We start from the raw sequence: 25026 nt of genomic DNA on the forward strand, positions 1-25026 counted from the left end.
GGTAGTGACATATTTTAATATCTATTGAATCTGATAACAATAATGAACTTTTTGAGTTAATATGCCCATAATATCATGCATCCCTGTAACTAAGAGTATGGTCTGGACATCCTCTTTTTCTAAAGTGTCTTCAGCTTTGTTATGGATTGAGGCTATACAAATAAAAAATTATTGATTAAAAGTTTTATTTGTTTGCCCTTAAATCGTGGAGAATTAAAAAAAGACACTGTATTCATTAGGTCAGTGGTTTTCAAACTTTTTTTGCCCAAGGCACACCTAAGGTTAAGCCAAAATCTCATGGCACACCATATTCATATCAACACAAAATAGACTTTTTAAATAATATAACAGTCAAGGTGGCCCATAAGGGGGGATAAAGGGGAGAGGTCTCTGGGGCTCAGACAACTGGGGGTGGTAAAAGTGGGCAAAAAGTGCCTGAAAAGTGGCAAAAGTTGGTTAAAGTGATGATAAAACATGGCAAAATTGGGTAAAAAGTGGCAAGACAAAGTCAAAACTGCTTAACAACTGGCATAAGGGGCCAAAAAATTGGTCAGTGGTGGCAAAACATGTTAAAAGTGTCAAAAAGGTGGCAAAAATGGGTTACAGGTGGCCAAAAGGGTTAAATGTTGTAAAAAGGTGGCTAAATGGTTTAAAAGTGATTTAAAAATGGCCAAAATTAGGCAAAAAAGTGGCCAAACAAAGGCAAAGTGAGTGAAAATTAGCAAGGAGGTAGCAAAAATGGGTTGATAGTGTCAAAAAGGTGACAATATAGGTTACAAGTGGCAGAAAAGTGGCAAAAAAGGGTTAAAGTTGCTAAAACGTGGTAAGAAGTGATGAAAAAATTGCAAAAAATGTCCAAATAATAGCAAAAGTAGGCAAAAACCATCAAAATGGTAGCAAAAATGGGTTAAATCTGGCAAAAAGTTTTTAAAAAATTGCAAAAAAAAAAAAGGGGTCAAAAGTTTTTTTTAAAAAAGTTGCAAAACTGCAAAAAAGCAGCAAAATGGTTTAAGTGGACAAAATTACTGGCAAAATGGGTAGAAAAATTGGTAAAAAGTAGCATGAATAATGATAATTTCAACACCAATTTCAACTCAATAATAGCTTGTCAAATGAGGTAAGTGTAAGCCAGGATGCTAGCACCAGTGCTACTGATCCAACATACATAGGCTACTCATCAGAAAATCACAGCTGGGGAGGGTCCATTCTCCTGGTTTTGTCAGAGGTTCAGCCAGATTCCCAAGGCACATCTAGACTTGTCTAGATGTGCCTTGGGACACTAGTGGGCACTAGTAGGCACTAGTGTGCCTTGCCACATCATTTGAGAACCACTGCATTAGGTAACCAATAAATGCAAAATCAAATGTTTGAATTCTTGACAACATTCAGAAAAAGCCTTCAAAGAAGAAGAAATGTGTACTTGATGAGTCCTTGAAATACACTTGAAATAAGCTTCACTTTACACGTAGCAGGAGTTTCGTTATGAGGAAAATAAGTCACATTTTAGTCTCCAAAATCATACAAATATCTGAACATATGTAGTTTCTTGTTACGGACAAAGCATAGTCGCTCTCATACGGGGTGAATAACCCAAAGCTGGATCATTGACTTCTTTAACAAATCCTGCAGATTTAGTTCTTAGGCATTGCAATACATAAAGAAAAGAACTAAAACAAGTAAAAATCTAGAAATTAATACATTTCAGTTGAAGATTTAAGTTGTGTTGATCTTTAATCTCCTTGCATAAGCAAACAAAATAATTAATGCCTTCTTTATTATTTAGGAGATCAGGGACTAGATCAATAAGTTATGTGAAAAATACATCTTTAAAGTTAATAATTAATTTCAAACATATTATAATACAAGTTCAAATGAAATCAGAGTACGAAACTATTCCATAAACAACTCCCTTAATAATACAATATATGGATTAAATTGTAAGTTGGGTTTGCATTTTACATCATTAATTCTTCTTCTTTTTAAGTCATTTGATCTTTACCGTATTTTTCCACCATTTCACAGAATTTACTACAATTATTCCTCTCGTAGCTGTGCTGTATCAGAGTTTGTGTATTTTATTTTGTAAAATTAAGACTAACAGAAAACCATGTATACTTACACTGACTTTAACACTACCACGAGATCACCATCTTTATTTTGCAAAGATTCGACGTCATCCGTCATGAATTGTCAAAAGGTTGCGTCACTCAAGGGTCGACCCCTATAGTCAACCCACAGGGTAGGGAGAAAAATGCGACTCCGGTGGGACTCGAACCCACAACCTTTGAATCACTCCTCAAGTGCTTGACTAGAAGTCCAATGCGCTATCCATTGCGCCACGGAGCCACCTGTTGAACGCGCACGCGCGTCACGTTAAATACGTGCTAGAGGGACGTTTGATGGCTGGCTATCAGAGGGACGATAGAATTGTCTCGCATCACGCTATACACAGGGCTGAAACCGATGAAAGTCATGGTTTCAACTGGCAAAATGACAGCCGAGACACTTCTCCAGCCTCTCTGTGTCATTGACCGTTACAACATAATGTAGCATTTACACGTATAGAAGAATGCAAACGTGCAGTTATCTCTATAATTCGCGAAGCATGATGGTTGTTGTCTATTTCGCGCTGATACGGAGTTAAATTGCTCTAGCACATACGACGTTTTCTATCACCTGCCCTTTTGACCGTTTAAAGCTACAACACATCGTAAAAACGGACACATTCGCTGTTTTACTTAAGAAATTAAAAACGACGTGTTTCATACACATAAATAAAACAAAAAGGGCACTCAAAAGGGCGTCATTCAAAGCGATTTATCTGAAATGTCATTTGGCCGAGCAAAACCTCCTTTCTGGTGACATACCTTCAAAATAAAAGGACGAACGTGCGTCCGCAACTGCTTCATTGTCACATTTTACGAGAGTTTGTCACATTTTCTGCTCTTTGACTATTTAGGAAAAGCTGAAGAGAGACCGTAAATGTGAGGAAGAGAAGAGAGGCAATTAGCGATGGGATAGGATGGATTTTTACCAGCACTAGGAGTACAGGATCCCTTTTCAAAGGGTTTCTCCCTTCACAACAGGTCCTATGGCGCCCCCTGTCATGCTTAATGCTGTATTACCTCTTACAGCTAGTGTGTCTGAACGGCCAGTTGCCGGATCTTTATTAATCAGTCTAAAAAATGCACTCAAAAGAATCATTCAAAAGACAATGTTAGCATTATAAATAAAAAAAAACTAAGAGAGAATTTACAAACAGAAGATGGTCTATGGTAACATAAGAATATGAATATATGCAAGAATATACATTCTGTAAAAAATGTGGGGCCAGTTGATTTTATTTAAGTTAATTTGTGATTCATTGCTAGTATTTAGAGACTTATTGTTTAAAAAAAATATGTCAGGTGGTGAAAACTTTGTAACCTACCTGAATTTATTTCTCAGAGTCTTATTCTTAAAAGGAAAGCAGGATGTTGTATTCATGTTCTGGCCATCGAAAGATTCATGCTTGACCGAAGACGAAATGCAACATTCTGGATTTAACCTAGAAAACGTCGCCATTGTAGGGCACCTTGGGTGAATTGCTGCTTTGGCCTGCTCTATTTTTATTTGTTTAACGCTGATGTACTATTTATTAGAATGGCTAGCGGTAAGCCAACCGGCTGGTCACCGTGGCGTGTGTGTGGTATAGTCCTCCCGTAGTCATTCTTTATGCACGGCTCTCAGGCTACTATACTTCATGCTCGAGTATTCTCTCTATTCATTCTGTATTGTACTTATTTTCTCCACGCCAGTATATACGCTCAAATGTTAAGCAATGTTTTATGTTAACTGTATGTTGAAAAACATTGTTGATCCTGTTTTCTACCAGAGCCCGGATAGCTCAGTCGGTAGAGCATCAGACTTTTAATCTGAGGGTCCAGGGTTCAAGTCCCTGTTCGGGCGATAGTTCATTTTGCACTTTTTCTAGTGAATGATGCCAAAATGCACTCCCACAGCAGAGGTGTCAAAAGTATTCCCATTCATTACTGAGGTAGAAGTATCCATTCTAGGGTTTAAAAAGACTTCTGTAGAAGTTGAAGTTGTAACTCAAGCTTTTTACTCAAGTAAAAGTATAAAAGTACTGGTTTCAAAACTACTTAAAGTACAAAAAGTAAAAGTAATGCAAGGGGGAAAAAATTCCATTAAAGACAAAAGCTTAGGCCATGCCACAGGGGTTAATTCCATTCTACCATTCCATTCCATTCTACTGTTCCATTCTTTTCTACCATTCTATTCCATTCTATTCTACCATTCCATTCTACCGTTGCATTCCATTCCATTATACATTCCATTCCATTCTATTCTACCATTCCATTATTCTTTCCATTCCATTCTACTATTCCATTCTATTCTACCATTCCATTCTACCATTCCATTCCATTATACATTCCATTCCATTCTATTCTACCATTCCATTATTCTTTCCATTCCATTCTACTATTCCATTCTATTCTACCATTCCATTCTACCATTCCATTCTATTCTACCATTCCATTATACTTTCCATTCCATTCTACTATTCCATTCTTTTCTACCATTCCATTCTACCATTCCATTATACTTTCCATTCCATTCTACTGTTCCATTCTTTTCTACCATTCCATTCTACCATTCCATTATACTTTCCATTCCATTCTACTATTCCATTCTTTTCTACCATTCCATTCTACCATTCCATTCTACTATTCCATTCTTTTCTACCATTCCATTCTACCATTCCATTATACTTTCCATTCCATTCTACTATTCCATTCTTTTCTACCACTCTATTCTACCATTCCATTCCATTCTACTATTCCATTCCATTCCATTATACATTCCATTCCATTCTATTCTACCATTCCATTCCATTCTACTATTCCATTATACATTTCATTCCGTTCTATTTTACCATTCCATTATTCTTTTCATTCCATTCTACTATTCCATTCTATTCTACCATTCCATTCTACCATTCCATTCCATTATACATTCCATTCCATTGCAATCCATTCTACTATAGTGCACTACTCCACCTCCCTAAAAAATCATTTTTCTTAAGCTTATAGTGACTATAATATAACATTAAAATGTTAATGTTGAAAAATTTGGGATGTACCTGTTTCAGGCGTATTTATGTCCATTGAAAATGAACTCATTTTAGTACAATGCAAATACATTCAAGAACCATATACAGTATGTGTACTACCAGCCTCCTCGCTGGTGCTTGGTTGGGACATTTCGCTCCAGTTCTCTTGAATCTCTGCCATGCACATCTTCATAGGCTACATACATCTGCTATTTCCTTGCTGGAAAGTGACGTGATTTGTATCATGTCTGAAGGTGCAATGGATCGCGTACAAACCAATAGGGTGTCAGAATGGTATTATGTTTGTACTTCTCATCCAACCACAATCAAATTCACTCTATCCAGATGGCGCGATTTATATGGATAGTTTTGGGGGGGGTTTATTTGTGTTTTTTTGAATGATGACAAGCCATAATGAAAACAAGCTGAAATGAAATAGGAGTAACGAGGCTATTTTTAAAATGTAAGGAGTAGAAAGTACAGATAATTGTGTGAAAATGTAAGGAGTAGGAGTAAAAAGTCGGCTGAAAAATAATTACTTCAGTAAAGTATAGATACCCAAAATTTCTACTTAAGTAAGGTAACAAAGTATTTGTACTTAGTTACTTGACACCTCTGTCAGACAGTCATGTTTACACAAAGGAAAATGCATGCTTAGTTATTCCTGATATCTTGGATGGACTACAGGGACTCATACACAGGTCTCTCAGTTGGTTCACTGGAAAAACGTAGAAGACTGAAGGGCAACTAATTCTAGTCTGTGGTCATCAAATATCGACGCTTTGCTGCTATCTAATCACTCTTTTTACTTTTCTTAGCCTAGTCTTCCTCATGGTTAAAAGGCAGTTGACAAACAGTTGTAAATATCTTTTAAATCAACCAAATTAACACTGATGCAGTCCAGTCTAGTGCCCACAATCTTTCATTGTGAAGCCATGCTGTTGTAAAACTTGTACAGAAGGTGACTTGGCATAGTCATGCTGAAATAAGAAGGAATGTCCCTGATAAAGAAGACTGAGTGGAAGCACAAGTTAATCCAAAATCTGTATGTATCCATCTCAGCATTGAAGTTGTCTTCACAGATGTGCTAGTGACCCATGTTGTAGGCACTAACACACTCACGCACATAACAGATGCTGGCTTTTGAACTTTGCATGGACAACAATCTAGATGGTCCTTTTTCTCTTTTGCCCAGAGGACTGGAAGACCAATATTTCAAAAACAATTTCAAATTTGGACTTGTCAGACCTTCAGCATACTCTTGTCACGGGGTTCAGGAAAAAACTCAAAAGGGAGGACCCAAATGCAGATAAAAAGGATTTAATGAAACAGAAGAACTTACTTGAACAAAAACACTGGAATCAAAATCAACTAAACAAAATCCAAAAGAAGCACAAGGAAGCACGAGGAGTAACTGACATGAGGAAGACATTTGCAATAAACCAACACAGACACAGGGAGACACAGAGCTTATATACACAGGGAGTGAAACTCAAACACAGGGAGTAAAACTAAACATGAGACATAGGAATTAACCAAACATGAAACACAGGGAATGTAAAACTAACATGAAGCAGGGAATTACTAAACATGAAACACGAGGAATAAAACTAGACATGAAACAAGGAATAACTAGACATAAAATACAAGGAGTAACTAAACATAAAACACAGGGAATAATCTAAACATGAAGCACAGAGAATAACTAGACATGAAATACAAGGAGTGATAAAACATAAAACACAAGAAGTAACTAAATACTAGAAACAGGAAAATACTACACAAGAAACACGAGGGCTAAAGAAAACTCCTAATAAACTCCAAACCTAATACAAGATCAAACTAGAAATCACAGAATTCACAAGGATAACCATAGGAAAACTCAGAAACATAATAAATCAAAATCTGGATCATGACAACTCTCCCACTTTGGTTCAGTCCACCTCAAATGAGCTCAGGCCCACAGGAGTCACCTGGGTGTTGTTGGTATGGCTTTTGCTTTGCATTGCAGAATCTTGGATTGCATTTCTAGATGCAGTGGAAGATTATGTTCACTGACAGTGGTTTTCTGGAGTGTTCCTGAGCCCACATTGTAATATCTGTCACAGACTAATGGCGGTTTTGAATGCAGTGCTGTCTGAGGGGTTGAAGGTCACCGGCATTCAGTGTTGGTTTTCAGCCTCGCCCCTTATGTGCAGAGATTTTTCCAGATTTTCTGAATCCTTTCATGATTTTATGGACTGTGGATGGTCAAAGCACAACATTTGTTCCGTCAGGAACACTCGTCATACATTTAACCATTTTACTGCAAAATAATTACAGTTACAATTACAGTTTTACTTGGTAGAGAAGACTCTGCTCAAAAGATGCTCCCTGGGTTAGTCAAGCAGCATGCTTTGACTTTCCAAGAAGACCACCCTGTGGATGGATACATTAAAGCTAGTGTGTACTGAATACAATCAAATTAGTTCAAAAGCAGTTATACTTAGTAGCATTAATCTGAATATGAGTCAGCAACAGGCTTTATGCTATAAAGGAGGAGGCTGGGGTGGAGGAGGTTCAGCTTTGCCAGCGGCAGCAGAGTGGTGCATCAGCATCAAGCAATCAGGGATTAGTGACATGTACGCCATGTTTAAATACACCGCTGTGTGGACAGAAAGAGCTGTAATTGGCCATGGGAGCTGAGGCAGTAATTTGGATCAGCTGGCCTTTAAGGAATGTTGTTCATAAACCATTAAACCCATTGCCTATGCAGTCATTCACAAATTGGTGAATGGTGTCGTTAATTGCATACTAAGCCTTTAGGGATTGCTCCTTTTATACCCAGTCATGCAGCTGTTACCAATTAACCTGTGGAAAGTTCCAGTTGTTTTTTTTTTTTTTTTGAGTGTTTCACGACTTTCAGTCTTTTCTGACTCCTGTGCCAACTTTTTTGGAACATGTTTCTGGCATCAAATTTAGTATTGATGTATATATGTAAAAACAACTAATTGAACATTAACTATTCCGTCTGTGCAGAAAAGGTTGAAAATGATTTGCAAATCACTGTATCCTGATTTTATTAAGATGTCACACATCATTTTAACTTTTATGGAATTGGGGATCTTAGTATTTAAACACTGGAATTCGGGGCATAAGAAAGACAACTGCTACAGGTGGAAATATCATAAGATAGAACGAGGTGTACATATGTTGAAATCAAACAAACACTGAAATGACAATGCATGTAGAAATGCTGATCAAGGAAAACTGGAGTAGAATCTTACATTTTGAGGAGACTGCTTAGGAAGTATTTCACATGGGGACTTGCGTTTGGAAGTTGGGAAAAAAGTCCATCAAACTGAATCCTGTACATAAGAGATCCAGGTAGTTTGGCAGTGTCTTGTGGAGCTGTATATCCTGTTTATCTATTATGTGAAACTAGCTTTGGGTACATGCAGAAATTGGGAGCTCAGGTACTTAATTAGCTATAGAAAAGATCATGAATGCCCATTGGACATATTACTGAGAGAACAAACGGTATGCAGCAGTGGCCACACTACTGTCCACACTTAAACAAACAGGAAAGAGTGCAGAGTACAGCCTGGCTGTAATCACTGAGAGGCCACCAAGGCTGGGTGTAGGTCATATTTAGTGTGAATACGTTGTTGAAGCAAGATTAAAATGCTCTCTGTGCAGCACAGTTTATTTGTCCGATGGTCTTTAGCTTTACTTTTGAGCTTTTTTGTACTGATGGACATCTGCAGCCTACAACCAGAGGGTGAAGAGTTAAACGGGTTTGCTGGTGAGTACTTTTGATTGTAACACAGTGTGTGCATTTCAGTGGAATTTTTGGTTAACACTAATCTTTTATGTCACTTGCAAAGGCCTGTACTTATTATGACAGTTAGCTTGGCCAGTGAAGGGACAACTCTGATGAATTGTTGTTTTTGCTGCAGATCAGTCTGCACAGTTGGGCCAGTATTAGGGGCCTAACTGGGTTTAGGCATTTATTCGTTGCTATACTGATTTGATAATTAGTAGCCTCAAATTTCTTCAAATAGTCCTCAAATCTTTCAGTAAAACTATATCAAAAACCTGAACACTTCAATGAAAAATTCTCTAGAAAATCCATGTGCATGTCTGAACAATTTCAAGCAAATCCCCCCCTAAAATTTCTTGTCAAATTCTAAAAAAATTGAAAAATACTTTCCCCAAAATTCCATTATCCAAACATCCAGACAAATTCCTTGAAATGTCCTTGAAAATTCCTGAAAATTTCATAGGACAACCCTTACCCAAAAATCCCCAATCCAATAAAAAAAATTATAAATAATTTTTCTTAATCTCCTTGAAAATTCCCCAAAGAATCAGAGCAATTAAATTTCCCTAAAATGAAATGAAACTCTGAAAAATAAAAAAGGTTAGCCCCGAAATGTCCAATGAAAATACGTGACTAATTTCCCTGAATATCCAAATAGCAAATTATCCCAATATTTCAGGTAAATTACTTAAAGGGGGCATATTTTACCCTTTTAAGACAAGTTTATATTGGTCTCAGGGGTCCCCAAAACATGCCTGTGAGGTTTGTTACTGAAAAAACACTAAGTATAGGATTTTTGTATGTCTCAAAACCCCCTCTGTTTCAGCCCTGCTCAGAATGAGCTGTTTCTGTGTTTGTGGCTTTAAATGTTGATGAGCTGTCTGACTCCACCCCTGACCACGCCCCTCTCGGGAAATGGATGTGGCTCTCCTGATCCTCCTCACCAGCTGGCAACTGAGGCCCAATCCCAATGTCCACACTGACTGTGAGGTGTGCTCCTGCAAAGTCCGTGAGGGCTTAGGGCTGTCCCACTGCCAAATCGCTTTGGGATGCATGACAGGGATTCATGTGGGATGCCCGCCAGTAAATCCTATAAAAGTGAAGTGAAAAGAGCAAAATTGTAAACAAAAAACATGGGAGGTGCAAAAAGGGGTGGACGTTGCAAAAAATTAGTATTTTTCCTGTAAGTATATTATATAAAACAGCCTTCATACACTGAGAAAACAGGTCTGTAGTTGAGACACGCTTGTTTTTATCTTTGTTTGAAGCTCTGCAAGATGCCGACTGTCAACAAAAAACAAAGGGCTGTCCCATTCCTGTTTACTTTGAGCCCTTGCAGCCTCACTCACTCCATCACTTTACAGGTGCAGTCAATTACGTCAATGAGGGCTCAGGGTTTAGGGAGGAGATTGAGATTCAGCCTGAGAGGAAGATCAGGAGAGGAGGGCGGAACTTTCTTCATTTTGGCCTGTCTAGGAAAACTACGTCAATTTCACAGTTTTCTTTAATATGGTAATGATGAACCTCTGAATAATGAGCCCTCAATGTTTCTATATGTTTTTATATTCATATACTGTATTTCTTAGCTTCTGTAAAGTACTTTGGATTATTTTGTGTCTGAAGATTTAATTGAGTAAAACTCTTGTTCTCATTCAGCGTGGAATGATGCCAGGCTGGTGGATGGAGACAGCCGCTGTTCCGGCAGGCTGGAGATGAAGAATCAGAGCCAGTGGAGAACGCTGATCTTCAGCAATAGGGACGAAGAGGACAATGTCTGGTATGGAGAAGTGGCATGCAGGCAGATGGGCTGTGGCTCTGCAGTTACCATAACGCAAATCGAACACAAAACAGATCAACCGACATGGGAGATGAACTTCTCCTGCGAGGGTACCGACTCCACCCTGAAGGAGTGCAGGAAACCTATAAGACAAAGATATACGGAGGAGATGTTTAACTCTACCTACATTCTGCAGGTGGTCTGCTCAGGTGACACAATTAAAATGCCTCTATCATCGTCATGTCGCACTTTTTCAAATCAGATTTGGGCTACTTCTGCTTAAGAAACCTCAAAGTGAATGTAGGAATCTGATACAGGCCACATTTTAACAGACAGACAAAAAAATCAGACTAGAGCTGCAAGCAGCTCCGAGCAGGCCATCACATTGTGCCTATTGTCTTCTCTCCTCTCCTCTCTGCTTTATCTGTCTTTGTTTTCAGAGTCTGTGAGGCTCTTCACCATATCAAGACACTGCTCCGGCATCGTGGAGGTGAAGTCTGACCAGGGTTGGGTTTCGGTGTGTGAGGAGGGCTTCGACTCGGAGACTAAGAAGTTGTTCTGCAGGGAGCTCGGCTGTGGGAATCCAGGGCAGTTTTGGGGGTCACCTGTCAAAAGAGAAGGAACAGCTGTAACCAAACAATTCCAGTGCAAAGGCAATGAGTCTCACCTGGAGGACTGTGTCAGCTCAGTGAGAAGGAACTGCAAACCAGTAGCTGGATTACAATGCTCTCGTATGTTTGCATCATTGTGTCTCTTTTAGAGCCTAATATGAATTTAAACCCCATCTGTACCAACCTACACCTAGTGTTTATGTGGCATTAACATCAGGGTCTTTTTAACACCCAGAGTTATCATTACAGTGCCCCCTTAGGGTCAAACCTCGTTACAGTGCAGAGCAGACAGAGCCCTCCCACAGAGAGAGACATTCAGACATGCTTTTTAAGGCCTAATATTCGTGAAGGAGTTTTTAAGAGTGGGCTTCATGACACTTTTACCTCTGCCAGTATTGTTTCTGATTTTCATAAGGTGATGAATATAGCTTAATCTAAGGAGCAGGATGTTTATCTGTGGGGCTAAGCCCAATCATGATGCTGGGCTTGAGCAGATGCAGATGATGCGAATAATTATTTATTTCATTTACAAGATGATCGTCCTGGATGGATGTACTGTATTAGCACTAAATTATATAGTAGGAGCTAACTCTTCAAATAATTAATAACGTTTTTCATTCACAGCTTTCAGAGTAAATGGTGGTTTCTACATGTACAGACTGACTACACAGTTGACTTCATTTGTAATCTTTTTCTGGCTTAATCTTGGCTCAGCAGTTTTTTTAATCAAACATCCTGAAACTGTGAAACTTTATGAAAGCTTCCATTAAACACTATGTGGTCTTCTTTCTGTGTCTGTGCAGAAGGAAACGCTATGAGGCTGGTGGGAGGAGAGACTCCCTGTAGAGGCATACTGGAGGGACAGCACAATGCAGAGTGGAGGCCTCTGACAAGCCCTTGGTATTCCCATGAAGTAGGATATCCCAATGTTTGTGAGAAGATAGGATGTGGAAATTTAATCTCATTGTCAGACAATCAACTTCCAAATTATCACCCCATGTGGATGGTGACAAGGACATGTTACGATGATTCTTCATTTTGCACGAGTTGGGATGGGCTACATTCGAACTCCAACGTGGCTGTGTCTTGTACAGGTAACATTAAAATCTCTGTTTATTTGTCTGTCTTGAAAATTAACAACAGTTAAAATTGTTTTCACTGAGAACATCCAAACATAATATGCCTACATGAACTAGTGAAGTTCTTCCCTTCTGTTATTACGTTGGTATATTAGGGCCAGCAAAAAATAAAAAAATACATAAAGAGGATCTGCTGATTTTCAAGCAAAAAAACCCCTTTAGATTGCCATGTTTAAAACATGGTTAAAATGCGCAAGAAAAGACATTTTTGAATTTTAAAGTTGTAAGTGTACATGAACTAAAACTTTGAAAAATGCTGAAAATCCAACCTCTGTTTTCAGATTAGTGGCTTATCAGTTTTTGGCTCCACACAGTCGCAAATTTATGATGCTAAGAAATTGGAATTCTTGAGTATCTGATATCAAAATGTACAACTTAATTTGAAATTCTGAGTGTTTTTCCGTAAATATATAAATATCTAATCTCAAAAATATACCTCCTCCTCCAATTTTTTTGTCTAAAAGAATTCACTTAGCATCTTACTGTTTTTATTTTCTTTAAGAGTTGCCCTAACACTAGTGCATCTCAAAAAATTAGAATATCATGAAAAAGTTCAATATTTTTTGTCACTGGTTTCTGAAAGTGAAAACCATATATTATATAGACTCATTACACATAGAATGAAATATTCCAAGCCTTTATGTCTTGAAATGTTGATGATTATAGCTTACAGATTAGGAAAACCCAAAATTCAGTGTCTCAAAAAATTAGAATATTACATAAGGTCAATATAAAAAGGATGTTTTAAACAGAAATGTAAGGCTTCTGAAAAGTATGTTCATTTCTATGCCTTCAATACTTGGTTGGGCCTCCTTTTGCATGAATTACTGCATCAATGCGGTGTTGCATGGAGGCGATCAGCCTGTGGCACTGCTCAGGTGTAATTGAAGCCCAGGTTGCTTTGATAGTGGCCTTCAGGTCATCTGCATTGTTGGGTCTGGTGTCTCTCATCCTTCTCTTGACAATACCCCGTAGATTCTCTATGGGGTTCAGGTCAGGCTAGTTTGTTGGCCAGTCAAGCACAATAACACCATGGTCATTGAACCAGCTTTTGGTACCTTTGGCAGTGTGGGTCTGGAGGAAGAGTGGAGAGGCACAGAATCGATGTTGCTTGTAGTCCAGTGTTGAGTTTCCACAGTCAGTGTTGATTTGGGCTGCCATGGCATCTGCTGGTTTTGGTCTACTGTGTTTTCTGAAGTCCACAGGCAACGCAACCATCTACCAGGACATTTTAGAGCACTTCATGCTTCCTTCTGCTGACAAGCTTCATGGAGATGCTGATTTCATTTTCCAGCAGGACTTCAATCAATCAATCAACTTTTATTTGTAGAGCCCTTTACAACACATGTGGCACCTGCCCACACTGCCAAAGGTACCAAAAGCTGGTTCAATGACCATGGTGTTACTGAGCTTGATTGGCCAACAAACTAGCCTGACCTGAACCCCATAGAGAATCTACGGGGTATTGTCAAGAGGAAGATGAGAGACACCAGACCCAACAATGCAGATGACCTGAAGGCTGCTATCAAAGCAACCTGGGCTTCCATTACACCTGAGCAGTGCCACAGACTGATCGCCTCCATGCAACACCGCATTGATGCAGTGATTCATGCAAAAGGAGGCCCAACCAAGTATTGAAGGCATAGAAATGAACATACTTTTCAGAAGCCTTACATTTCTGTTTAAAACATCCTTTTTAATTGATCTTATGTAATATTCTAATTTTTTGAGACACTGAATTTTGGGTTTTCCTAATCTGTAAGTCATAATCATCAACATTTCAAGACATAAAGGCTTGGAATATTTCATTCTATGTGTAATGAGTCTATATAATATATGGTTTTCACTTTCAGAAACCAGTGACAAAAAATATTGAACTTTTTCATGATATTCTAATTTTTTGAGATGCACTAGTACATCTTCATGCATCAAGTTTCTAATTATGATGTTTAAGTGGGTAACTCTGGTACAACTTCACCAACCTCCAAGGTGCATTTAGGATGAAGAAGGTCTTGAAGAGAGGAGAAACCTCCAACAACACTTGAAGTTTAAAGGACAACTTTATTAGACCTAAGAAAGTTGTTTTCTAAACTACAAGTGTTGCTGGAGATTTCTGTTCTAATCATGATGTTTAAACATTTTTTATGCACATGTAATTTTAACAATGGAGCATTAAAGTAAAGACCCCCACCCCCCCCCCCACCCACCCACACACACACATACACACACACACGCACACACGAGATCCTTGGCGCCCTCCCAGGTGGGAAAGCACTATGAAAAATATTGATTTACTACATTAAAACAGACAAAACTCAAAGCTGCTTTCCAATGTGACCGTGCCCTCATTTGGGGGAAAACAAGCACTCAGACTGAGTCACGGTAGGTTAGGAAACATCGATAACCACGCTATTAAAAGACATTTTGTCGTGTTTTGTGCCTTAAACAATTAAAAAGCCATTATTTAAGACATGTTTTGTCATTCTCAAATGACAAAAGATTGTCAAAGAAGGGTTCTTTGTCTTTTGGAGAGTGGACTGGAGCGTGCAAATGTTGGACCGGTACTTTGTTCTTAATGACTTTAAGTCAGCGATGGCTCTGTGACAGCAGGAGCTGTAATCTGTCTGTTAAGAGCTTTTTCACACATTCACTATCTTATTAACCACATTCAAGTGTAAAGGCCCAACACACAACGTATGTGATGTTGGTTTATGACGTCTCCTGTCACAAAATGGGTGTTTGTCCAATTTGAACACACACTCATGTACATCTATAATTTTGTTTATTCCTTATTGTTAATGCTTTTTCTTTTTTCATAAATGGCATACGTTATATGTTTATTTTATGGGCGACTGGATTTTTTTCTCTCAGTAACGGTTTAACCTTAGGGTTTTATTATTTTAAGCTTATAAATCCCGAATGACACAGTCTTTCTGATTAACTCAGTTTATTTTTATGGAATGTTTTCCCCCAGAAAGGGGCAGGGCTGGCATCATTTGGTTAAAGTACATGGTTGGGTTGGGATGGGTGAAGGATCTAAAATCCTTCACTACAAAGGTCAAGTGCTGGGTGAAAGCCAAGCAGAGCTGTAATCATTCTCAGATTGTCATGTTTTTAATTTCCAATTGAACTGGTTTATATAAATTTGTTTTGTTTTTTATGTGGATATGTATTTTATTGTCTCTTTATCCTGTAAACTCTTGTGCCATTTTAAGCTGTTAAATGTTGCACATTTAACTGTTTACTCAAAGGCCCAGTTAGGGACACAAGTTAGAAATTAGCAATCACTATAAACTCTCTGTGCAGCATCTCAGATTCATGCTCTGTTATGAACTATTTTCAACTGCATCACCCCTATCAAATAAATAAATTCAATTCAATTCAATCCATACAACAGCTACACTGCGATCAAAGAAAAGTACCCAACTTTGACTTGATTGAGAACTTCCTGAGAACAGTGAAGATGTTTTCCACATGATTTTCTTCTCCTGTGTTTCCACAGAGGGAGTGAGACTAGTAGATGGATCCAACAGATGCTCAGGCAAACTAGAGGTGAAGTCTGGACAATCGTGGCGTCCAGTTTGTGAGTCTTTCCTCACTGCGGAGACAGTATTCGTCACCTGTAGAGGGCTGGAGTGTGGTTTCCCCCATGAATATTTTGGACAGCGGGATCCTGGCAGCTTTGCAGAAAATACAGACTTCACCATGATTCCCATCTTTAACTGTTCAGGAACAGAGAAGCATCTTAAAGACTGTCCCTCCACAGTGATCAATGCCACAGCAGAGGTGATGGGTTCATGCTTTGAAGCCAGAATAAAATGTAAAGGTAAGGATAGAAGTCTTTTTCTTTACTGTATATATTCATCAGCCATAATTCCTGTTTATAAATAAAATAATGGTAAAGGTTTGGTGTGGTATATAGCTGCTAGCAGTTTTTCTTTTATGTCCATCCATCCATTTTCTGTAATGCTTATCCCATTGGGGGTCACAGGGGCTGGAGCCTATCTCAGCTGTCATTGGGCGAGAGGCGGGGTACACCCTGGACTGGTCGCCAGTCAATCGCAGGGCTGACAAATAGAGACAGACAACCAAGCGCGCTCACATTCACACCTACAGCCAATTTAGAGTGATCAGTTAACCTAATGAGCATTTCTTTGGTGTTGGGAGGAAACCGGAGTACATGCAGAGAACCCATGCAGGCACGGTGGGAGAATATTCAAACTCTGAAAGGCTGGGAAGCGGACCAGGAAACTTCTTGCTGTGAGGCAGCAGTGCTAACCTCTTTTCTTCTATGTATGAATTCAAAATACAGCTTGAAAATAATTTAACGAATGCATGTTTTTTCAAACAAGTCAAAAATTGTTTTAACAATATTTGATGCTGATGCTTACACTATTGATCATTAAATATTTTCAAATAATTTAATTATTTAGTTATATATTTTTTCACATTCATCGATCATGAATAAATAATTGAAAATTTAGTATATAACCAAATTAATATTTATTTATTTATTTATTATTCTGAAATATATTTTGGTCCATAAATGTGTAAAAAAATAATTGAAATAAATAGAAAAAAATCTATAAATAAAGAAAAACATACAACAACAATAAAAAATGAATATGTACATATAACAGTTTTATCGGTAATTCATTTTTTTTTATTACATTAACCATTAGATTAATTAATGTCTGCTTATTTTATAGTTATTATCTTTACATTTGTGTTCCCAAAGCCCCTGCTAATCTTGATAGACTAAAACCCTCTTTATTTTATTTATGATGAAATGAACCTACTGTTAACCATCCAAAAATATTAGGACTGAACATATGTTTCTTAAATAGTTTTTAGTTAAGTTTTAAGATTTTTATGGAAATAGATGCAAAACAGGCAGGGTTTTTTTCAAAGATTAATGATGCATTAAAGATATTAACAATCACTGATGGCCTAGTAATTAGGTTGCACCCCTACCTGGGTGGCCTGCTATGTAAAACCTTCATTTCTCTGGTGAATGTGTCATCTTCCTGCATATAAACTGTTTTGCTTTTCTTCTTTACAGGACATCCACCTTCACCAAGCATCATGTTTTATACTGGGCACGGCTCAAAGTCTCGGTCTCCACTGAAGGTTTTCCAGGGCCATGGCTTTGCTGTCTCCTGCTCCAGGAATTCACCTTACAGCATTCTCTCCTTCCGCCTGACGTTAGCAGATCAGTCAGTGCAGATCCAGTCTCCTGTTGACCAGGAGGCCATCTTCATCTTTCCTGCTGCTGAAAAGACACATCAAGGGGTGTACCGGTGTGAATACAACTTAAAGGCCAGTCCAGACGTTTTCTCAGAGCCGGCATATGTCTCTATTAGCGTGCAAGGTAAACAAGAGTTAAAGCTGCATAAACATATACTGTTTATTTACATTTATAAAGTCAAACAAGAGCATAAGGAGACAAAAGAAAGCAGAAAAAAATCAAAAATAGAATTTGTAACTAATTAGATCAATTAACAACAGGTCAATAACATGACTGGATATAAAAGCAGCGTTTTAAAGAGGCAGAGTCTACCAGAAGTAAGGATGGGCAGATGCTCGCCAATCTGCAAAAAACTGCTGCTGCTAAAAATTGTGAAACAATTTTATAAAAATGTTCCTCAGTGTAAATTTGCATAGACTTTGAATATCCCACCATCAACAGTAGAGATGGGACAGATTCTCAGTAACAGGTCTGATGTGTGTCATTTATTTATGAGTTTTCACTTGGCCGTGGACACGCCGCATGGTAGCATGCATTATTGTAGCGAGCAGTGTTGTAATTGTGCATGCAGAAATGGGTATATGCTTGATTTCTGTATTCTCTACTTGGTATCCTATTTATTTATAAATGGGTATTCTCCAAAAAAATCCACAATAATCCAAAAAGATGGGCTGTGGTGTTTAATTAAGTCGGCAAAGCAGTTGTACAAAGTACATAAAGTGACAGTGCTGCTGACTGCATATAGGCTGCTAACGCTAAGTTGAATCAATGATAAACATGGTGCTTCAAATTAAAAGTCCCTAAGCCCGTGTCTCAAAATATTTTACTACTATTTACAGGCATGTTTGACCTGCAGCTTTGCTCCTTTTGTTATTTGAGGTGGAGTAATTACAATAGCATGAGGATTTTAACAACAACAAAAGAGCTGTTGTTTTAACTATAACTTGTGACGCTGTTGGGTCAGATCTAGTCAGATGTAGAATTGATTAAAAAGTGAAAGCTACAAAACAAAAAAATTAGGCAGGAGAGATTTTGCTTTGTTATTTCACAGCAGTTTTCTGAAAACATTCCCCCCATAACTTCCTCCTGATGACTGACTGATGATTTTGTTTCCAGAGAACAACAATTTGAGGCTGGTGAACGAGGAGAGTCGTTGTGCTGGTAGACTTGAGCTGGAGCATCAGAAGGAGTGGAGGCCAGTGAGCCACCGTCACTCGTGGAGCCTGAAGGAAGCGGCTGTGGTGTGCAGACAGCTCGGATGTGGCTCTGTCTTCTCCACCCGTACAGTTGAAGAGTCCCCTGAACTTCAGCCTAGGTGGCGATTTTATTCAGACTGTGACGGCTCAGAAAGCGCACTGATGAGCTGCGGGATGGTGAGGAAGTGGCCCTCTTCCTCTACAGTGGAAGTTTTCTGTTCAGGTGAGATGAGAAACACTCAGCTGATAATTATTTGAGGATTAGAGAGCTTGACACACTGTGAAACAGGATGAAATTCTACCATAAATGAAACTTTGTGGTGAGAAATGTTGCCCAATTGCTACCCTCATTTCCTCTGCAATAAAACCAGCTCTCAACAATGTTGGAAACCAGAACTACCACCAGGTGTTTGCATGCCTCCACAAGGAAAATACAGTTCATTCAGACCCCCTTCAGTTTTTTCAATTTTTTCATGTTGCAGCCTGATGCTACAATCATGTAAATCCATTTTTTCTCTCATTAATCTACACTCAGTATTCCATCATGACAAAGTAAAATATAATTGTAGAAATTTTTGCAAATATCACATTGATATAAGTATTCAGACCCTTTACTCAGTACTTAGTTGAAGCACCTATGACAGCAATGACAGCCTTGAGTCTTTTTGAATATGACACAACCAGCTTTGCACACCTATACTGGGGAATTTTCTGCCATTCTTCTTTGCAACTCGTCTCAAGCTCAGTTAGGTTGGATGGGGACCCTTGTTGGACAGCCATTTTCAGGTCTCTCCAGAGATCTTGGATAGGGTTCAGGTCTCTGACTGGACCACTCTAGAACACTTACAGAGTTGGCTCTAAGCCCTTCCTGTGTTCCTGACTGTGGTCTTAGGGTCAATGTCATATTGGAAGGGGAACCTTCGGCCCAGTCTGAGGTCCTGAGCTCTGCAGAACAGGTTTTCAATAAGGATATCTCTGCTTCATTTAGCTTTCCCTCAACCCTGACCAGTGTCCAAGTCCCCTGCTGAAAAACACCCCCACAGCATGATGCTGCCACCACCATGCTCCTCTGCTGGGATGGTACTGGGCAGGTGATGAGTGGTGCCTGGTTTCCTCCTGACATGACATTTAATCTTGGTTTCAGACAGTTCAATCTTGGTTTCATCAGACCAGAAAATCTTGTTTCTCTCAGTCTTTCAAGTGCTTTTTGCAAACTCAAAGCTTTCATGTGTTTTACACAGAGTAGAGGCTTCCGCTTAGCCACTCTGCCATAAAGCCCAGATCAGTGAAGGGCTGCAGTGATGGTTATCCTTCTGGAACTTCGTCCTATCTCCATACAGGACCTCCGGAGCTCAGTCAGTCAAACAGGTTCTTGATCACCTCTCTTACTGAGGCCCTCTTCTCCTGATTGCTCAGTTTGGCTGGGCGACTGGCTCTTAGAAGAGTCCTCGTTGTGCCAAACTTCTTCCGTTTCAGAAATATGGAGCCCACTTTGCTCTGGGGAACTTTCAGTGCTGCATAATTTTTTTGTAGCCTCCCCCAGATCTGTGCCTGTCAACAATCTTGTCTCTGAGCTCTGCAGGCAGTTCCTTTGAACTCCTGGCTTGGTTTTTGCTCTGATATACTTTGTCAGATGTAAAGCCTTCTATAGAGAGGCATGGGCCTTTCCAAATCACGTCCAATCAATTTAACTTACCACAGGTGGACAATCAAGCATTGTTCAAAATATCTGTATTAAAGTGATAAACAGCAGGTAACAAATGACACATTGCTCCTTTAAAGCTACAATGTAATCAGCTCTTTCACCCATCTCTTTTTCTACATCTTTTCCTGCAGACATCCTGCTTCAACCAGACATTTCTTTTTTCTCCATAATGAGTGACGAAGCTGACAACAAGTCACAGACGGCTGTGCTATACAAAGGCTACAGCTTCACCTTCACCTGCTCTGTGAAGCCACAGTACCCTGGAGGTTACTTCAGTCTCATCTTTAACCAAACTAAAAGCATCACCAAACCAGCTTCCAATCACTCGGCACACTTCATGTTTCCAGCTGCAGACAAGGCTAACCAAGGGAACTACAGCTGTGTTTATCACAACTTTATCTTTAATAGCAACTTCTCTTCTGAGAGCCAGACCTTCTCTGTCACTCTTGAAGGTAGGAGAATGCAAAAATTAAGGAATGTAGAATTAGTAGAAAACAATGGGCCTTATGCAATAAACAATCTTAAGGAGAAACGTGTTCTTAAAACCCTTTAATGCAGTTTCTAAGAAGATTCTGACCTTCAGCTTAGCTATCTCATCTGTGCTATATCTTAACTAAGAACAATATCTAAGAACACTAGAGAGAACTTGCATATTTGAATGCTGATATGATGGTAAAATTAATAATATAGCAGTGGTTTGACTCTTCATAAGAGTCAAATCCCTGATTAGTCCTATGCACCTGATTAAATTGCAAAAATGGATTTGTGTGTTCCAGTTTCTTTGCATTTAGAAGAATCCGTTGAAACACCTTTAATATGTGTTGTTATGAATATGAAGCTTAGCACGTGTAAGGAAGTTTATCATAAATTTAAAACAGTAAAAACCTGCCTCACACATAGTTATTTGAATGTGTTTGAATTCTGTGCCATCATTAAACGGTGTCAGGTTTTAGAATAAATGTAGGTGTCCTTAAAATCATGTTGGTAAAAACATGGCTACCTTCCTTATTTAACCATTTTTATTCATCTGGAATGCATCTTTTTCTTATAGGCTCTTTGCAGATGACATCACACCACAGTGGAAAACTCCAAATGGGGGGCAAGAAGGGATTTTTTGCATAGAGAAATGCTATCAGAACACCATGCTTTTTGCTGTTTACTGTAGAAAAAAAATCAGGTAAAACTTTAAGAAGCCCACGTAGAAACGGCAGCTGAAATGGATTAAAAGCCTCCGTCTAAAGACTGAATGAGCAGTGCCAGACAAAAAACATATATAGTCCTTTTTAACAAAGCGACCTGGGTTGATTTAGCACAGTTTGCCAAGGTTTAGCGCATTAAACTCTGATATTATCCGTATTTCCTTGGCTGATGTCTTTTCAGTCTCACTTGCTGTGATGGGAAATCAAACTTTGGCTTTTAAAACGTGGAATAAATTACCAAAAAAGGGGGAAGAAAACTGGTACTCAACATGGAGAAGCAGGATATAATGATCTTTAATGCAGCCAGTTAGTATGGGAGCTTCAAATGTTTTGGCTTCACTTTTTTGGAGCTGTCATGCTGTCCATCTGTCTGTCCGTCCGTCCGTCCGTCAGTCCGTCTGTCTGTCTATCTTTCTTTTTTTCTGTATAAACTAACGTGAGTGTTTCTGATCTCTGGTCAGATGAATCTATCAACGTGATTTTGGACGATGGCGTGCTCAGAGAGGATGACAGCAAGCCCTGTGCTGGTAAAGTGCTGGTGAGCTTTGAGGATGAGATGATGCTGCTGAGTGCGGAGACAACAGTGTGGAACCTGAAACATGCATCAGTGGTGTGCAGACAGCTGGGCTGTGGTTCTGCTGTTGCCACCAAAGAGATCAAACTTCCCCATAAAAAATTAATGGCACGATTCTTCTCTGACTGTGATGGGTCTGAGTCTGCACTGCTTGACTGTGGGACTGTGCTGCCATGGTACTCATCCTCTGCTGTTGAGGTTGTCTGCACAGGTAAGACATTAAAAACCTTCCAGCTTTTTGTTCAATTTAAAATCTCAGTTCAAAGAATTCTGACATGTGAATAGACATTTTGATTATTGATTTGAAATCAAACATTAAAATCAGTATAAACTCACAGAGCTCTATGGTAGATTATCAGACACACCACAAGAATCCCAATAAAATAAAAAGTCTGTTATCATATCTAATAAGAAAGAATGGCACATTTGTGGGAAGATTTTAAAGGAAAACAAAGGACACGCACACGAAGGCCCGCTGCCCTGTACCGTAGAGAAGTCAAATAAGCCATACAAACTAATTTAGGATTTACATGATTACATGGTTGTTTCTCGTATTACTATGACAAAAATGCCATAGGAAGCCTCTCCTCAGTGCAAAACACGAGATCCCGCTTTGAGTTGGCAAAAAAAGAACTTGAAGGACTCTCAGACTGTGAGAAACAAGATTCTCTGTTCTGATGAAACTCAGACTGAACTGCGGTCTCAATTCTAAACGTTATGTCAGGAGGAAACAAGGCACAGCTAATCACCTGCCTAATAACATCCCAACAGTGAAGCATGGTGGTGGCAGCGTCATGTTGTGGGAGTGTTTTTCAGCGTCAGGGACTGGGAGACTGGTCAGGATTAAGGGAAAGCTGAATGGAGCAAAGTACTGAGATATCTTCAATGAAAACCTGTTCAGGACCTCAGACCGGACCCAAAGGTTCACCAGTGTCCTGACTTGAACCCTTTCCAACATCTCTAGAGAGACCTGACTGAATGACTGTCCACTGACGGTGCCCATCCAAACCTGACTGAGGTTGGGGGATTTGTAAAGAAGAATGGCAGAAAATTCCCCTATCCAGGTGTAAAGCTTGGTGTGTCATATTCATAAAGACCTGAGGTGGTAATCCCTGCCAAAGGGGCTTCAACTATGTAGGCTCTGAGTAAAGTATCTGAATACTTATATCAGTGTGATATTTCAGATTTTTATTTTCTATAACTTGTAAAGAATTCTAAAATTCTGTTTTCACTTTGCCACTTGGTACTGAGTGTAGATTAATGGCAATAAAAATGAATCTAAACGAGGGGAGCACCAGGCTGCAACATAAAAACACTGAATAAAAAGAATAGGTCCTGAATATTTTCTGAATGCATTGTATATGAAATGATCTGAATGTTTTTGAAAAAATGTTTAAACAGTGGGGTATAAGATGAATTCACCCATCAGTGCTTAACGTCACTCAGACTGACACCGTGAATAGAAGGATTTCTCATCTGCTAAACTGAGCTTCTCTGTTGCCATATCTCCCCTTCCCATCCCTCCTTTAATGCACTGAGTAACAATTTAAGTTTTTCTATCAGCTGCCAGTATCCAGGTTTATAAGGAAAGCTTCCCTTTATATGACTTTTGTTTGTTGTATCTCTTCAGGCCATTAGGATGGAGCAGACAAGGACTGAAGACGTGTCTGTGAGAACCAGAGAGGGTCTTCAAAATATCCGGCGGAGATGAAAAGATGCAACACACGAACAATCTCTATTTTTACTTTTTTGTATAGAAATTTTCCTGTTAGTCATGCTTAGTGGAGGTTTCTTAAATGTGAAAAACATAAAATTATTTGTAGCTGCACTCCTTCGTTTCCTGAAAACAAAGGCACATAAAGTTACATAAATGTTTTTATAAAACTATTTAGTGTGATGATTATTCTGATTTAATGGGTCTCTTTCTTGTATTCTTAAACTTTAAAATCTTACCCTAGTGTTTTTATTATTGTCTTCTGTGATTCTTTTTTTAGATTATTAATTTTAGTGAATTAATTTAATCACTGCAAACCAATTTACTCCTATAAATAATTCTCCTTTTAGTCAACTAAACAGATGTTCCCTCTGAGTCTGACTCTGTTGAAGGTGTCTGCCTTTTAAAGGTCTGGGGTTTCTGCCATAATTTTTCATTTTTGTTCATGTTCTGAGCTTGGTGTTATCATATATGACAAGAATAGACACATGTTCAAAGCTAAATAACTTTTGAAGCATAAATCATAACCACTTACCTTTTTCCCTCTGAAAGCTCTCTGCTGTGCCATTCTACTGACGCTCTCCACGCCTTCTTATCTCTAACGTGATGTTTTCTAGCGAGCCTGAAACTTGGTTGACTTTCTATGGTCTTGAATAAATCCACAACAGTAGCTAATATTAACAGTAACTAATATTGAACATCTTTTAGTCCATATTTTGGGGAAGTTTTGAGGAAACAGAAAGCTCCAGCAACACTTGCAGTTCAGAGAACAACTTGATGAGACCTAGGTCTAATACTGGCGTTGCAAGCTTAATTTTCATATTTCTAATATTCTTTACCCAAAGTTTATACAACTTCCATTGTTATCCTACCAATATTTCTTTATGAAACCATGAAAGAAAGCTACAACCATGTAAAAGTCTCCATTGAAAAATAAATGTCTTTGCT

At 38.8% G+C, this 25026-nt stretch overlaps 1 protein-coding gene and 2 non-coding genes across 4 annotated transcripts; 2 read left to right on the forward strand and 1 right to left on the reverse strand.

The window, feature by feature from the left end:
• Positions 1 to 2254: 2254 nt before the first annotated feature.
• On the reverse strand, positions 2255 to 2346 carry trnar-ucu. Its single transcript is given in 2 exon segments — positions 2255 to 2290; positions 2310 to 2346. It is a non-coding gene; the product is annotated as a tRNA-Arg (tRNA).
• Positions 2347 to 3875: 1529 nt separating this feature from the next.
• On the forward strand, positions 3876 to 3948 carry trnak-uuu. Its single transcript has one exon. It is a non-coding gene; the product is annotated as a tRNA-Lys (tRNA).
• Positions 3949 to 8702: 4754 nt separating this feature from the next.
• On the forward strand, positions 8703 to 24251 carry LOC121508897 (scavenger receptor cysteine-rich type 1 protein M130-like). Of its 2 annotated transcripts, none has more exons than XM_041786031.1 (10): positions 8703 to 8897; positions 10572 to 10901; positions 11133 to 11423; positions 12107 to 12397; positions 15945 to 16268; positions 17505 to 17813; positions 18807 to 19109; positions 20723 to 21043; positions 22252 to 22575; positions 23995 to 24251. In XM_041786031.1, exons 1-10 carry the CDS (start codon positions 8777 to 8779, stop codon positions 24000 to 24002), a joined length of 2622 nt encoding a protein of 873 aa, XP_041641965.1. In that variant the 5' UTR covers positions 8703 to 8776; the 3' UTR covers positions 24003 to 24251. The 2 variants fall into 2 exon arrangements, with proteins under 2 accessions (XP_041641965.1, XP_041641966.1); XM_041786032.1 differs by lacking the exon at positions 8703 to 8897 and adding an exon at positions 10343 to 10427.
• The last annotated feature ends 775 nt before the right edge of the window (positions 24252 to 25026 follow it).

Source organism: Cheilinus undulatus, linkage group 4, assembly GCF_018320785.1.
Source record: "Cheilinus undulatus linkage group 4, ASM1832078v1, whole genome shotgun sequence".
Taxonomy (NCBI): domain Eukaryota; kingdom Metazoa; phylum Chordata; class Actinopteri; order Labriformes; family Labridae; genus Cheilinus; species Cheilinus undulatus.

Coding starts and splice junctions, on each gene's coding strand:
- LOC121508897 (XM_041786031.1), top strand. CDS start 8,777: ATGCTCTCTGTGCAGCACAGTTTATTTGTCCGATGGTCTTTAGCTTTA. Junction 8,898..10,571: donor AGAGTTAAACGGGTTTGCTG/GTGAGTACTTTT, acceptor GTTCTCATTCAG/CGTGGAATGATGCCAGGCTG. Junction 10,902..11,132: donor TCTGCAGGTGGTCTGCTCAG/GTGACACAATTA, acceptor CTTTGTTTTCAG/AGTCTGTGAGGCTCTTCACC.